At 50.4% G+C, this 14,924-nt stretch overlaps 1 protein-coding gene across 11 annotated transcripts in view; it reads left to right on the top strand.

The window, feature by feature from the left end:
* The window catches only part of TMEM250 (transmembrane protein 250), a 48,767-nt gene extending 34,592 nt beyond the window's left edge, over nucleotides 1-14,175 (top strand). Inside the window, exons 1-4 of one of the 11 annotated variants that reach the window (XM_057409133.1) lie at nucleotides 9,932-10,101; nucleotides 11,423-11,534; nucleotides 12,925-13,006; nucleotides 13,566-14,175. In XM_057409133.1, the coding sequence (XP_057265116.1) occupies nucleotides 13,699-14,118 (420 nt within the window). In that variant the 5' untranslated portion in view covers nucleotides 9,932-10,101; nucleotides 11,423-11,534; nucleotides 12,925-13,006; nucleotides 13,566-13,698 and the 3' untranslated portion in view covers nucleotides 14,119-14,175. Of the gene's footprint in view, nucleotides 1-9,931; nucleotides 10,102-11,356; nucleotides 11,535-11,639; nucleotides 11,803-12,381; nucleotides 12,479-12,924; nucleotides 13,007-13,034; nucleotides 13,181-13,565 lie in introns of those variants that run through there. The other 10 variants (XM_057409130.1, XM_057409131.1, XM_057409137.1 and 7 more) reach the window with 10 other exon arrangements.
* Nucleotides 14,176-14,924: the final 749 nt, after the last annotated feature.

Below are 14,924 nucleotides of genomic sequence, written 5' to 3'. Positions count from 1 at the left end.
GCCAGAAATTTGCAAGTCTTTGGGGAGCAATGATTTCACAGTCGGGGGTTCTCTGAGAGAGAAAAAAATTCCCTTTGCTCCTAAAATGAGACCATTCTTCCAAATGAAAATTGACATTTTGGTTTGAACTTCATGACCTCCAGTAATCACACTAATGGTCTTTGCTGGCTGGGAGGGAGCTGACTGTGGCCAGGACTGATGGGACCTGTATGGATCGCTGGAAATGGGCCGGGAGATGAGGACAGCAGAGGCTGCTAACAGTGAGCTCTAACTGACCAAGGCACTGCAGGCCTTTCAGCTGCATCAGGTTTGATCACAGGTATTGGCAAAGGCATCGGGAAAGCAGTTACTGAGTGCTCTGAGCCATCCATCCACACGGCCGTTTGTCCATCCATCCCTGCTGAGCTGTGAAAGGCACTGAGCACCCACAGCCCATGTGGTTAGTGGACATGGTGTCAGGAGCAGGGCTGGCTGGGGCAGTGCTTGATGTGCACTCTCTGGAGAGCAGACCATGGCTCCCAGCCTTCCTTGGACGCTGTCAGTGTGTCTTAAGGCCCAGCAGTGCTGCATGAGGCTGCAGAGGGGCTCCTGCCAGCCCCTGGGGCCCGAGTCTGGCTCTCGTGGTGATGGGAGGAGCAGGACAAGGATACTGGTTCCCAGCACTGTGGTATTGCAAAGCAGCGTCAGCAGGGCACAAGCAGACCTGGAGGTGACAAATGCAGCCTTGGGTTAACTTCCCTATGCTCCTTTTCATGGGTGCAGAGGACCTGGAAGACCTCCTCATTGAGGTGTCACAGGTCAGGGCCGGAAAAGTGATGCTATTGCTGCTAAAAAGAGGGGAAATAGTTTGGGAGCCAGGCAGGAGGGAGGATGACAGTGGCCACCCAGTGCAGCAAATCCAGCAAAGGTGGCCTGGGGACCGGGGCACTTGCAGCCAAGAGGAAAGTTTGTCCTTCCTCCTGTTAGCACCAACCCCCCTATCTGAAGTGTCTGTCCATCAGTCTGCCTAACACAAAGGACTGGGGTTTAAGTAGGATCGAGCAAATTTAAATGAAGTTGCTGGTGTCCAGAGGTGTCACCCAGTGAGCCTCGAGCCGGCTGCTCCGGCGCTCCTGATGGATGGATGCATCCTCATGGCAGCTCACAGGACCCAGCACTGAGGCAGCTCTGCTTCTTCAGCGTGGCTGAAACTCCTGGAAATGTTGAGTTCTGGCATCAGATAAAAATGCCTGAAGCACTCAGATGGGAATCCCCACCACACACTCTTGTTACCCACCTGCAGCGTGGTGGCCAGGGTCAGGAATTGGCTGGAACTAAGAATGCAAGAGGGTCCTTTTATTCTATTTTATTTTTTAATACCTCAGTAGGTTAATATTCTGTGTTATTTTAAGCTATTTTCTCTATACATCTGCCACCCAAGCCCGTGCAGATGTTTTAGGATTCTTTAATCCTGACAAAGGACTTAACGTTAAGGAAAAAGGGGTTACATAAAGATCCTTATCTCCTTAAGAAATAAAGCATGTTTTGGGCATATTGTGTACAAAACAAGACTAAAATAGAGGCAGAACATTCTGGGGCCACTTACCAGATGTCCAGGTTGGAGGAGGTGGCTCTGGTTTGCCTGTCGTTCTCCTGCCTGTGTCCTGGACTGGTGCTGTTGCCCTATGGGATCCCCCTCCTCATCCCGCACTCATCCACTGCTGGGGGACAAGTGGGGCATGGCTTTGTAAAGAGGCAAAAGTGCCACCTCTGGCATGCACTGGCGAATTATTGAGCTGTTACAACAGCCCCCTAACAGCATCATCATGGATTAGGCAGCAGGAGTTTTGTTTGGGAGAGGACTTTTCCCAGGACAGTACTAGCTCAGGCTGATGCCCATTCCGAGGTGTCACTCCTGGCCTGGAGCTGCTGGAGATTCCAGGCTCACAAACACTGTTTCATCCCAGACAATCGACAAAGTTCTCCTGCTTCCCTGACTCCAGTGATTGATCCAGCCCACGTAAATTACAAAAAGGAGTTGCAATCCTCTAGGGTCTGAGGCAGAATATCACAAGAGCACGAGCCCATGCTGCTTTAATTAAAACTTAGTTTAATTAAAAACCTTGAGAGCTTTATTAGACTCAGTAATTGATTTAATTTTCTTGTGGAATTCTATTACAAAACACTTCCAGCATGTTGGCTTTGGGATCCTGGCTCCAGGACCATCCTCTTCTCTGAATTGCACTTTTACCTTCTCCAAAGGGGCAAAACACAAGCCAAGCCCCTGAGCCCCACCGGTATTTCCAGTGGGGTCTGAGGCTGAAACAAGCAGCAGCCTCAAAGCTTTCACCCTGTAAAACAAAGTCGCTCCCCATCTCCCAGGGCAGCCAAACTGGTCTCCTTCAGCAAGGAGCTGCAGGGACCCCTTCCACTGGAGCAGCTTGCTCCAAGCCCCTGTGTCCAACCTGGCCTTGAACACTGCCAGGGATGGGGCAGCCACAGCTTCTCTGGGCACCCTGTGCCAGCGCCTCAGCACCCTCAGCCCAGGCTGTAGTTCTGCGGCAGGAAGCACTGGTGAGGGTGAGATGCTGGAGTTGAACCCTTTCTGGCCAGGACATGGGGATAACTGTAAAATGAGAACAATAAAAAAACCCAACACACAAGGATTGTCTGATCTATATTTATTTCATAACATCCAGAATTAATAGGATACAGGAGTTAAAGCAACCATGGCAACTGAATGCAGAAAGGGCTGTCCTAGTAAATAAATGAATTCATAAATAACTCACAAGTGCTGATATAAAAAGTCATGGGAATCTAATGCAATGCTAATGCAATTCCAGCCTTCCCTTTTTTTACATGCAGCATTATAATATCAGGTGCGCGTTGCTTTGCTCTGTGCTACAAGTGTCATTCTTAAGATAATAGAACTTGCTAATTGTACCAGGAGCCAGGCTGTGATTGATGAGGGCTTTGGGGTTTTGTCTCCTCCATGTTCTTGCCAGTAAAATGTTGCACCATTGAGTTACAGGCAACAAATCCAGGCAAGTTGGGGAGAAAGGAGCGGGACTGACACCGCTGCGCTCCACAAGCAGGGACCTGTAGGGTACCCGCACCTGAAACATGGCCCTTCAGTGGAGTTTAGGGCTGGGTTTTTTGGAAGCGATGTTCTCACTTCCTGTGCTTCCTGCAGTGACAAAGTGACATTCCTTATTGAAGGAGGTGTAACTTGGCCATGGAGATCCACATTCCCCCCGTTCAGGGGTAATTAGGAGAGGGGTAGTGCTCTACCTACAGCAAAATCAGCTTTATCTTATTGCAACCCGGTTTGAAAAGGCACTGCTATTAGATGTTGAAATAGTTGGGGATAGTTTTGTTTTATAAATCCTTTGTTCCTTTCTTCTTGATCATTTTTATTGATGTGGATGTTGCTGGAAAGTCATTTTCTTGGCGCTACACAGCCTAAGCACAAGCAGTGTCAAACACACTTTTGAAATGTATTGAGCACCAAAAGTTTCTGTCAGCAAAGCATTTTTCGAAACTGATGATTCCCCTGCTAAAACAAGGGGAAAATTGGCTTAGTAAAAGAGACCGGGGCAGCTCTGCCCCACAGGAATGAGAGGGTTTGTTTTATTCCCCTGGCACCAGGGATAGAGAGGGTTCAGGGGTCTGCAGACAGCTCTGTGGGGTCCCACTGCGGGTCCTTCCCTTGTGCACATCACTCCCACCTGGCATCTTTAGGGCATCGTGACAGGAGGGCACTCAGTACCTGCCTGCTCCCCTCGTCTCTCCCACAGAGAGCTCTGTAAAGCTTCCGAGAAGAGATTTCGCTCTGAACCCAAAGCTTTGAACTCATTGGAGTCGCTTTCCCCTCCCTCCCCGCATCCTTCTCTGCTGCCTGCGCTCCAGCAGCATCCCTGGGGCAGGAGCACCGCCACGCGGGGCGCGGCCGCACGCACAGTCCGCGATGGCTGCGGGACCCGCGGGTGGCTCAGTGCGGGGCTCGGGGCTGCTCCTCGCGGTGCGGGACCTGCTGCGCTGCGGGGTCGGGTGCCCCGAGGGCTGGAGCAGCTCTGCTCTGGAGCCAGGCTGAGAGAGCTGGGCTGGGTCAGCCTGGAGAAGAGAAGGCTCCGGAAGGGGAGACCTTAGAGCAGCTCCAGTGCCTGAAGGGGCTGCAGGAAACCTGGAGAGGGGCTTTGGGCAAGGGCCTGTAGGGACAGGCCAAGGGGAATGGCTTTAACCTGCCAGAGGGGAGACTGAGATGAGCTCTTAGGCAGAAGCTCTTCCCTGTGAGGGTGCTGAGGCGCTGGCACAGGGTGCCCAGAGAAGCTGTGGCTGCCCCATCCCTGGCAGTGTTCAAGGCCAGGTTGGACACAGGAGCTTGGAGCATCCTGCTCCAGTAGAAGGTGTCCCTGCCCGTGGCAGGGGGTGGAGCTGGATGAGCTTTAAGGTCCCTTCCAACTTAAACCATTCCATGATTCTATGATTCAGCATGGGAATCACCTGCTCTTCCTGGCTGCTTTAAAAAGAAGAAGGAACTCTTACAGTAATTTACCTTAAAAGATCATGGAGCTATTTTGTGCACCCCAACTCAAAGCACAGAGGATTCTGTGAACGCAGTGAACCCCTAGTGCTGATCTGATGCCATCACAGCTAATCCCGGCGAGTGCAGGGCTTGGCCACTGACGGATACCGGCAAACTGCTCTCCATTGATCCCAGAAAAATGAATGTTGTCTCTAAATTTGACATTTAGCCAATGCCCAGAGTAGATGGCTTCATCGATTCACAGTGGGGGGACAGAGACAGGGACAGGGGGAGCTCAGGAACACACACCTTAGCCGAGAGTAGGTTTGTCTCTGCTCTCTCCTGTCACTCTCCATCTTTCCCAAGCATCTTCCCTTCCCTTGCATGCAGGGGTTGGATAACTGGGACTTATGTGTTGGAAAAGGGATAGAAGGAGTAAAATTCAAGTCTGCCTGGGTATCTTGGTGTTCGTGGTTTTTTCCCCAGGGAATTGTTGGGGGTGATGGCGTGAGATGGGGTCTGTGTTTTCTCACTGCAGAGCTCAAGATGAGCCTTCCTGCTTTGCCCAGCACAGAGCTTTGTGGCAGTTATCAGCCTTCAACTGCTGCTGTTTCCCTGCAGAGCCACGGTGTGCTCCTGTCGCATGAGAGGCTGCTCAAACTCCCTGCCCCAAAGTGCTGGTGTGGTGTTGAGCACCCTCATGGGCTGCTAAAGTACCTCTGGAAACAGAGACAGGGGCACTGGAAATGCTGGAGATGAGACATATCCCAGCCCTGCTGCTGCCCAGGGGCAGCAAGACCAGCACAGACCTGGTGGATCTACACAATGAGTTTAAAAGGACCCATCTGCTACTACCATGATACGTTTGAGACATGTTATTGATGAATGGGAAAACAGGAAACCGAGGTTCCCAGAGAAAAGGTGTTACTGAAATATCACCTCTGAGAAGGGCTTGGCAGAGCCTGAGGAGCCGGGAGGCTTCCCGGGCCTGCCCACCAAACCTCAGCTCCGCAGGGCAGGCTGGGACTGGGGCTGGTTTAACGCCTCGTGCTTACGTTAGAGCACGGATGAACAGAAGGCAATAACGACACTTCTGCATGAGGTTTTTCTGCATAATCAGCAGTTTCTGACATCAGGCAGATCGGGGGTAGCCAACATGATGCAGCAACAAGCGTTGGCAGGAGGCCTGTCCCTGGCAAAGTGTCCAATTCTATTTTCATTTGTTTTAGAGACAGTTTCTCACTCACCATATGTGTGCAGCTGGCTCCTGCACCAGCCCTGCAGGTCAGCAGGAATCTTTCCTTGACTCCAGTATCGCTAAAATAACAACCTTCTGTTCTCCAGAGGCGGGAGGAATGGCTGGGAGTGAGGCTCTGTCCTGTGCTATGGTACCAGTGCAGGTGAGTGTCCCCGCTATAGGATGACACATTTAACCCAACCTGTTGTGGGTTAACTGGGATCCCACCACACTGGGGCTGGTCCTTGTGCCCCATTCCCTGTGGCAGGAGGGAGCAGTTTGCAGGGCAGGGAGGGGCAGGCTTCCCCCAGCTCCCTGGGCACCCCCAGGCTCTTCAGTGAGGCAAATGCTGGCGGCAGCAGAGGGCAGATTATTATGCCAGAGCACACGCTGAGGTGTCATGTATATTGAATACATCAAACATTACTGTCTCACCAAGCCTCACACGGACCATTTATTTCTTTAGAAACTGCAGACTGGTCTAGTTTTATATTTCACAAGTCACCTGTAAAATATCTATCTATAAAAGTGTTCCAGGAGCAGGAATTCCTGCAGGGACACGGCAGCCTGCCCTCCTCGTGCTCTGTAGCCTTACCTGCTGAGCTGGGATATCTGTTTGTGCTCAGCACTGCTGCAGTGTGGATTTTAGTTGAGGGTGTGGATGCATATACATCACTCCCTTGGTTTCCAGTGCTACTGAAATCCCAAATAATACCCCAAGCCTCCCTGGGGAGGTGAGAGGACCGGAGGGATAGGGATTCTGAGCACTGCTCAGGGGATGCCCACGGGTATTGCAGTGCTGCAGAAGTGGGAATTAGTTCCACTTTCTGCTACATAGGTTTTTATTCGATTAGTCTAATCTAGTGCATTATTATTTACCACATGCAAATCTCTCCAAACAGATTAAAGCTGACATTTCAGCTAAGAGGTGAGATCTGGAGAGAAGAAATAAGGAAAAATTATTTCACAAGCTTTTGCACTTCAGATTTGTAGGGAGGATCGATTATGTTTAAAATTTAAAGCCCAGACCTGATCCTAAATCTCCTTTCAGGAAAAGGAACGAATTAATTCCTTAATTTGTTATATTTCAGCTCTACAGGCTGGTTCAGCAAACCCCAAGGGAGTTTGCCAGGACACTTTGTTTTGAATGGTGGTTTTGGATACGGCTGGAAGGCAGCAGTGAATGCAAGGCTGAAAAATACCATGTTAACACATTTATTATCTTTAAGACCTTAAGAATTATGGCTCTCTGAATGGCTCTAGCACCACTGAGCAAGGAGTTGTTTCTGGGTCAGTGGAGGAAATTTGTTAGCGAGCTCTCTGGCTGTCCTTTTCAGCACACACAGTTTTATTTACTGATTTCTGCTGGGGACCAAACTGCGCTCGCTGAGTGCTCGACGTTTATAAAGCACAACCCCCATTTCAAATGAACGGTGACAAAAATGGCCAGCCAGCCTGTGGGAAGTCTGTTTTGCAGTGAGAGAGAGAAAAAGGGAGAGTTTTGCAGTGCTGACATCAGTCCCACAGCAGCTATAGGGACATGGTTATTTTTTTGTGAAACAGGTGTGGAAAGGTTAAAGAGCAACTAAGGGTGTGATTTTCAGAGGTGCAGGTATTTGATGGGGTTGAATGCCTTACAGCCTCCTTCACATGGACCTGTAAATGAGAACCTCCCCATAAAACCTTGCTTACGCTTGCAAAATGGAGATGTTTAGCTCTCCACAAGTAATAGTATTGAAAGCTTTTTCCAGATAGGGGTCAGACCCATTTTCTTGTAAGTGCAGATCCATTCAGAGTGCAAAAGGATTGAACGAAAGGACATCTCAATATTACAGGGTTGTTACTCCAGCTCCAGCCTAAATGAGTTGACCCAGGCTAAGTCTGAGTCGGTGCCAGAAAGCAGGGCTGGAAGTCATAGATCCCTGTACTCAGAGCAGAAGATCACAGTCACAAAATGAGTTCAAAATGTGGCGAGAATGTCAATTTGAGTTCCTTGTTCAGCTCAGATGGAAATGAGATTGACTCAAGTCATTCATCCAGAGCAGGTCTAGCAATGACAGGCATTTAAAACCATCACTGGACAAAGTTCCCCCCCCCAAAATGGAATAAGAAGATGTTTCTATTATAAACCAATGGTAACAACTCAGCTGTTATTTTCTTGCCCTCAGCCTTGAGAGCGTGTCTCACATCCCCGTCTCAGCACGTGCCTCAGCGGCCCCTCATGTGCCGCACCACAGTAATTCATCATTACCCAGGCTCCAAATTATTCTGGTGTTGATTAAATTAGTAAATGCAATCACAATCTGAAGCAAGTTAATTGAGAGAATTTATTTGGCCCTGACAGTTTTATGCATGTTTGATTAAGTATTATAAGGTTTGGTTTTGATTTTGCATAATTTAACTTTAAATCCTGCACTGGGGGGGGGGGGCATCAACTATTAATGACCAAAACAAACTCTTTCAAGATGCATATATTCATGATTTATTCCTAAACGCAGTATCTTCCCGATTTGTTTTGTTCTGTTGCCAAAGTGACAAATATGTTGAAAGTAATATTTTGAGCTGTTGGCTTCACGCTATAAATCTTCGGAAATGTGTACAATTCATTAAAAGTTTTGAAAGAAGTACAAGTTAGAATTTATAGTGCAACAAGTGACATATAAATGTGTATGTTTGTCTTCAGAGCCTGCCATAAAATACATCAGCTCTGGCTGGGCGCTGTGACTGGGACTAATGGCTGCTCTCTGGGCTGATGATAAGTTTCCCCACAAATCTTCACCGCTGTCACCACAAAACTGTTCAATCAACAGGAATATGAGTTGTGTCTTTAGTAAAATTAGCACAGGGAAGAAATACAGCCCCGAGCGCTGCCGGGTGCTGTGGGCGGGCTCCTTGCATGTGAGCCACCGGCACGCCTTCAGGACCTTACCTCTGTGAATGTCAAAGCTTTACTTCATGCCTGGCCTGAGGACAGGCTGTTCTTTGTGAAGGTACGTGTGCATTTAAAGCAGGAAAGGGGTCGGAATGTTTCAGGCACCTTGCTTTTTTGTCATGCTGACCTAACAAACCAAACAGGTCAGTTTTGACATGGATGCTGCTGCATCACACCCTTGCACACGTTTAGGTTGTGGGGCTGCTCACTGGAGCTGCCTGGGTGTTTTTGAAGGACAGGAAAGACCTTTCCTACCCCAAGGGGATCCTGCAGGATGCCAGCACCCCCCCTCTGCGGAATTACAGCATCCCTGCCATTCTCCGACAAAAGCAAAGCTGGAAAGCCAAAGTCCTTTCATCATCGTGTTGCTTGGGCTGAAATTCCCAGCCCTGGGCTGTGGCTCCAGTCCCAGGCAATGGCAGAGGGACAAGTGGAACGTGGCTCTCCTGCTTATCTTAGTCACTGAACAGATGTTCCGTTTCAGGCTGTTGAGAAACCACACCAGCTTCGCCTCCCTTCTCCCTCCCAGCAGGCGGTGTGTGGGAGGCACACAACAGCAATTTGTTGGCAGCGCAGCAGCACTTGTTACCTTGCCTGTCATCTCCCTTTGATGCGCACCCCAGGCCCTGCATTGTGCGGGCTGGGCAGAACTGCTCTGCAGGCACAGGGACACACCAGCACCGAGCACGGACAGGGGTGGGCAGCGCCGCGGGTCTCGGCACTGGCAGATGGACCCAGTTATGATTATTTGCTGTTATTCCACACAACAGTGCCTGGACAGCGAGCGGGGCAGGGAGCCAAAGAGACACTCCTGTGCTCCTTCCAGGACGGAAGGCCATTCCTAATTCAATTCAACGGAAGACAGCAGGGAGGACGCTTCTTTTCCTCCTCTTTATTTTGCTTTTCAATATTCCTCCACCCGTCTGTTTCGTAGGAACTTTTTGGCTCCTTCTGCGCCCCCCAGACACCTGGGGCTGTGCGTTTGTCATGTTACCGCCTGAGAGCGTTCGAGCTCCTCCAGCGGGGTGAGCACCACGGGCTCTCCCGGGACGCGGACTCCTCTAACGTGCAGCTGCCCCCGGTGCCGGAGCCGAGCTGGACCCTGCCGGCTCCGCACCCCGGCCCGGCCGCCATCAGCCCCGGCGCAGGCCTTGCCCCTTGCACCCAGCCGCGTTACCGGGGCAACGCAGCGCCCTCCCGCTTCCGGCCGGCCTGGGCGGCGCGGCGCGATGACGCCATCGCCGCGCGCCTCCGCGGCCGCTCCCTGACCGTGGCCGCCGCCGCCACCGGCCGGAACCGGCGCGCCGCTGCTCCCCCCCGCACATGCGCATTGCGGCGCTCGCCCGTAGGCCCGGGCCTTCCATCAGCCCGGGCCCGGGGCGCCTGGCCTGGGCGGCCGCCGCACGGCGGGAGGCCATGGGCAGGACGGTGAGTGCGGGGCTGCCAACGGGGAGGACGCGGCGGCGGCGGCGGCCCGGGAATCGCCCTCGCGCTGCCTCAGCCCCCGTCTGCGCTGGGGCCCGCAGCGGGAGGGGGGGGCAGCGCGAGGGCGCCTTCCGGGCCTCGCGTGGTCCGCGGGGTGGGGGCGGGCGCGGGGCCTGCGCCCGCCGGTGCCGCTGCGAGGCCCCGGTTTCCGGAGGTGGCTGTCGGCCCGGCCCGGGGGCCGTGGCGGCTGTCGCTGCCCGCCCGCGGGGCTCCGCGTTGTCTGAGCCGAGCTTGCGACCTCGCCGGCCACCGGGAAGTCCGGGCTGCGCTTCCTGCCTCCGGTTCTTCTCCGAAGTCGATGCGGTTTAATTTAGGATCGGGTAGGATGTAGGAGGAGTTGGAATTTCCCCTCCTTCCGGCGCTCCCTGCTTTCTGTTATCAGCACTAACCTTTATTTGTCATTGTCCCTAACCTCCTTGGGCTCCTGGAACACTTGGGTCCCGTGGGACCTGACTGATGGGCCTGTTTGTGACCGTGGAGGCCCTTCCATCATTCCTCCTCCTCCACGAAGTACCCGAGTAACAGCAAACCTGTCTGGAATGTGAGATGGATGAAGGGAAGCAGGGCTGGGTTTCCATAGCTTCCTCCTCATCCACTCCATTTTGAAGGAGAGGAAGTGAAAACTCACCCAAGTGAATAATTCTCGGATTTATAACCTCCTGATGAGGCCGTTGTCAATGTGATGCTTTGGGTGACAGCAGCATGGCTGACATGGGTTGCTCGGGCCTTAGAGTTGAAATCCTTTGAGCTGTAGGGTGACATCCAGAAGAGCCTGATGCAGCTTTGCAACCTCACAGCAAGGTGCTTTAAAACAAAAGGGTCCCTAAAAAGATGATCGTGAGGAACTGGGTGTCCAGATCTGTATCTAGGCATTGTGTGCCAAAGTACAGCCTGGGGGGAGCTGCTTTTCCATGTTCTGTTTGGAAGATGCTGGCAGTGGGTGCTCTGCATCGTGTTTCCTACACCCTAGATGGATGTTGATGGCTCTGTGGTAGGAGAAGGGGACTGACAAGAGTATTTTGTGATTTTCCTGTCTTTATCCGGCATTGAGTACAAGCTGGGTGATTCTGAGTGTGGGATTTCTCTGGGAATCTTTATGGTATTAACAGTTTGTGCTTGGGGAGGGGCCTTGTCATTCGGAGCTTTCTGACACACAAAATGAGCAAATTGAAACTCACTCTCTTGTTTTATCTTTTAGATCAACTCATATGTAGAGTGTTGTGAGTCTCTGAAGCACCTTAGCAGTTTGTTTCCCTCTTCCTAGAAGGCCAGGTGTCCCAGGAAAACCTCACTTGTCTTGGCACGAGAATTAAGTGGCCTCAGGACCGGCAGTGGATTCCTGACCTCCTGCTGAGTGGCTACAGCACCCTTAAAATGTAATATTTCAGAGAGTTTATTTTATTCTGACCATGTCCCTCTGCTCGTGGCTGTCCCAGTGTTGGTACTGGAGTTTGTCTGAAGAGCATGAACTTGCCAAAGGCTTGTTGGTTATTTGGTGGGCAGAGTACATGGGAACAAGCTGCTGCTGTTCCCAACAGTAACTCTCCACAGCTGAGCTGTTCAAGTGCTTCTCTTGGGTTCATCTACTGAAGGTTTTATCAGGATGAAAACTCTTCCAAAGCAGGGCTCAGACATGAAGCCAAGGTATTGAGTTCACCCCCACAAACTGCACCTTAGGTGGGCAGGGTTTGGCTCCTCACACAGGCACAGTGGTGCTGAGTGCTCTGATTTCCCTGTGGCTCTCAGGGACTTGGATTCGGGAGCTGTGTAAGAGTTTGCTGGAAATGTTAACTGCCCTTTGTGGCCTGGAAAAGGGGTTGGAAGGAGGCTGCATCAATAGAAACTGCATGTTCTGAGTCCCGAGTATGAATTTTAACCTCTCTTGCTAATTTAGTCCTCCAAAAATACCTTTAAAAACAAACACAGAGCAGTATATACAGAGCATGTGAGAAGCATGTTTGGTTGCAGGCTCCAGGCGCAAAACTGTGTTGATTTTAAGTAGTGTTGGTTTAGTATCTGACCAAATTACATGTCTTGCAAAATACATTCTTGTAACACACTTCCGAGCTGATGGTATTTCCTTTCTGCAGGCAGGAAATTATGGGCAAGCAGCGCTTAAAATTACAAGGGTGTCTTTGAGAGCTGAGAACAGACCTCAATTTCCTAAATTCCTTAATCATAAGTTAATCCAGGCTCCTTTTTATTCACCCCTGATTCATGCAGAGCCAGCAGGTTGCCTGCTGATTCCTGGCAAAAAGGAGTTGGAACCTGGGGCCACGCAGAGAGCAGAGCTGCAATTTCCATTTGCAGGGAATTTGAGGTAGGAAGCAGTGAAGACTTGGGCAGTGGTGCACATTGCATCAGAAGAGGGGTTTGCTATCAAAGTGCAGTTTCCTGCCACCTCGTCATTTACTCTGTGATGAGTTTTGTTAGTAGCAAAGTAAAACTTGAAGTCCCTTTCATATTAGTTTTCATTTGAAGTGTAGTAGGATTTCTAGTTCAACAAAGGCAAGATCTGCCCAGCTCTGCAGCCTGGGTGTGCGAGGAGGCCAGGGAAGTCCCTGTTGTTTTCAGCATTATCTGATGAGTGCATTGTCATTGTATAATTCCCGGAATTTGGCACATTGTGAGCCTGGGGTGAAGCAGAGAGCAGCTAAGGGGCTACTGCTCATCACTCACACAACAACAATGGGTGTGTGGAAGGATGTTAAGATTATAAATCCTAAACACTCCAGAAGATCAAGATAATTTCACTTATCTCTGCAGGTCCCAAAGGGAGAAAGAAACTAGTGGATGTCTTTGAAAGGCTGTTTGCCATGGGAGGCAGTGACAGGCAGAGCAAGGGGAGGTACATCCTGCGGAGTGTGAAAAACACGATTGCCTCATTGTTCCTGCAGGACCTGCCATTCTTTTCAGTTTGTTTATTTGGTGAAGCTTTGCCAAGTTTAGAAATGAGCCGAAATCCAAACTCACCGCTGGGGCTGGGCGGTGGAATTCACTTGCAGAAGTACCTGGAAAACTGGTATTCTCCTTTCAAAGAAACATGAATTAATATTACATTATTCCATTAATATTACTACTCGCATGGGTGGACTGCTGCAGCGTGGCTCTTTGGTTAAGAAGGATCTGTGATTTATTCCAGAGCAAAGTTGTTCCCTTTCCTGCAGTAACACCGTGGAGCTTCTAACAGGTTACAACTAGTGCTGACATTGCAGGTGACTAGGGAGCTGTGTGCAGTCTGACTTGGTACCTCTGTATGGCTGGTAAACAGTAACCAAAGAAGCAAAGTGAAGTTGCTGAGTTTCACAAAGCAGTTGTAAGTCACGGCTGAGCCTGGAGTATCTGCTGTGCTGCTCTCCTCCTGCTGGGGCTACTTAAATGTGTTTTCCTTCTCTGCCTTCCTGCAGGTCTCTTCCTTCCTGGAAATTCAGCAAAGAGTTAGCGTTCCTGGGCTGTTGGAGCTCTTCCATGTTCATGGATAATATTTGATATGTGCCCTGTAAATCCTGCCCTGGGACTCGGTGACCGGTGGGGTGCCTGATGCCGGTAATCCCCATTCCCCGCCGGGTCCGCTCGTTCCACGGCCCCCACACGACCTGCCTGCACTCGGCCTGTGGCCCGGTGAGGACCACTCACTTGGTGCGTACCAAGTACAACAATTTCGACATCTATCTCAAATCCCGATGGATGTATGGATTCATCCGTTTCCTGCTGTACTTCAGCTGCAGCCTGTTTACCTCCATCCTCTGGGTGGCACTCTCTATCTTGTTTTGCCTTCAGTACCTTGGCATCCGGATCTTTCTGCGTTTCCAGTACAAACTCTCCATCATCCTCCTCTTACTGGGGCGAAGGCGTGTAGACTTCAGCCTCATGAATGAACTGCTCATCTATGGGATTCATGTGACCATGCTGCTAGTGGGGGGGCTGGGATGGTGTTTCATGGTATTTGTGGATATGTAAATAAAACAAGCGCATGTGGGCTCAGAAGGTGACTCTTCTTCTACCCCCAAACCTGTCGATAGCCTCTCTTGTTTTTTATATAGATTAACTTATTTAGCAGTGCTACTTTTTATGGATGAATTAACCCCCTTGTCTCTTCAGTTTATATCTTTTTGAGGACTGAGGTGCCATTTTGGTGATCAAAGTGCAACACTCGATGGGGTGGTTTTTTCTTTGCACAGTGCAAGTTAATATAAGTGTCTCTAGTTCAGAGGAGCCTCGTGCTGCTGTGCCTGCATTCCTGTGGGCATGGAAAAGGCAGGGTTTATCTGGAGGACAGAAGCCAGATAATTGTGCACCCCATGCTCTTGATCTAGCTTCCCCCTTTTTCTAAGAATGTTCCTTAATGTCTCAGGCATGTAACATGCATCCTGCTCGACTGTAATCTGCAGTTTGCATATTTCTAGCTAAGAATATGGGGCTAAATTCAACAGTGTAGGGGTTTGGCTTTTTCCTGTTTTGATTTGTGCAAGATGTGTATCTGACCCACTGTGCTGTTCTGTTCGCTTTAATGTAATTCTATAGCTTTGGATGGCTTTGTTCTTTTCAGGCAGTTAGTGCTGAGTAATTGAGTCTTACCCTAATAGAACAAATCCACGGGAGTGATGGGAGCAGAGCTTGGCATCATGTGCTCTTGAAATTCCCTGTCATGGCAAATATGTTCTCATTTTAGGTGATTAAGGGGAACCCATTGCACTGGTCCTTAGCATCCAGATCTTGGCATTTGGTTCTGCTTTCCCCTGAATTGATTAGTTCCAGTTTTCTTG

The sequence above is a fragment of the Pezoporus wallicus genome, unplaced genomic scaffold, assembly GCF_028554395.1.
Source record: "Pezoporus wallicus isolate ANWC-B61680 ecotype Strahan unplaced genomic scaffold, APGP_CSIRO_Pwel_v1 contig_8341, whole genome shotgun sequence".
NCBI lineage: Eukaryota > Metazoa > Chordata > Aves > Psittaciformes > Psittacidae > Pezoporus > Pezoporus wallicus.
Note: the sequence above shows the minus strand (reverse complement) of the source record. Positions and strands in the feature narration are given on the sequence as shown.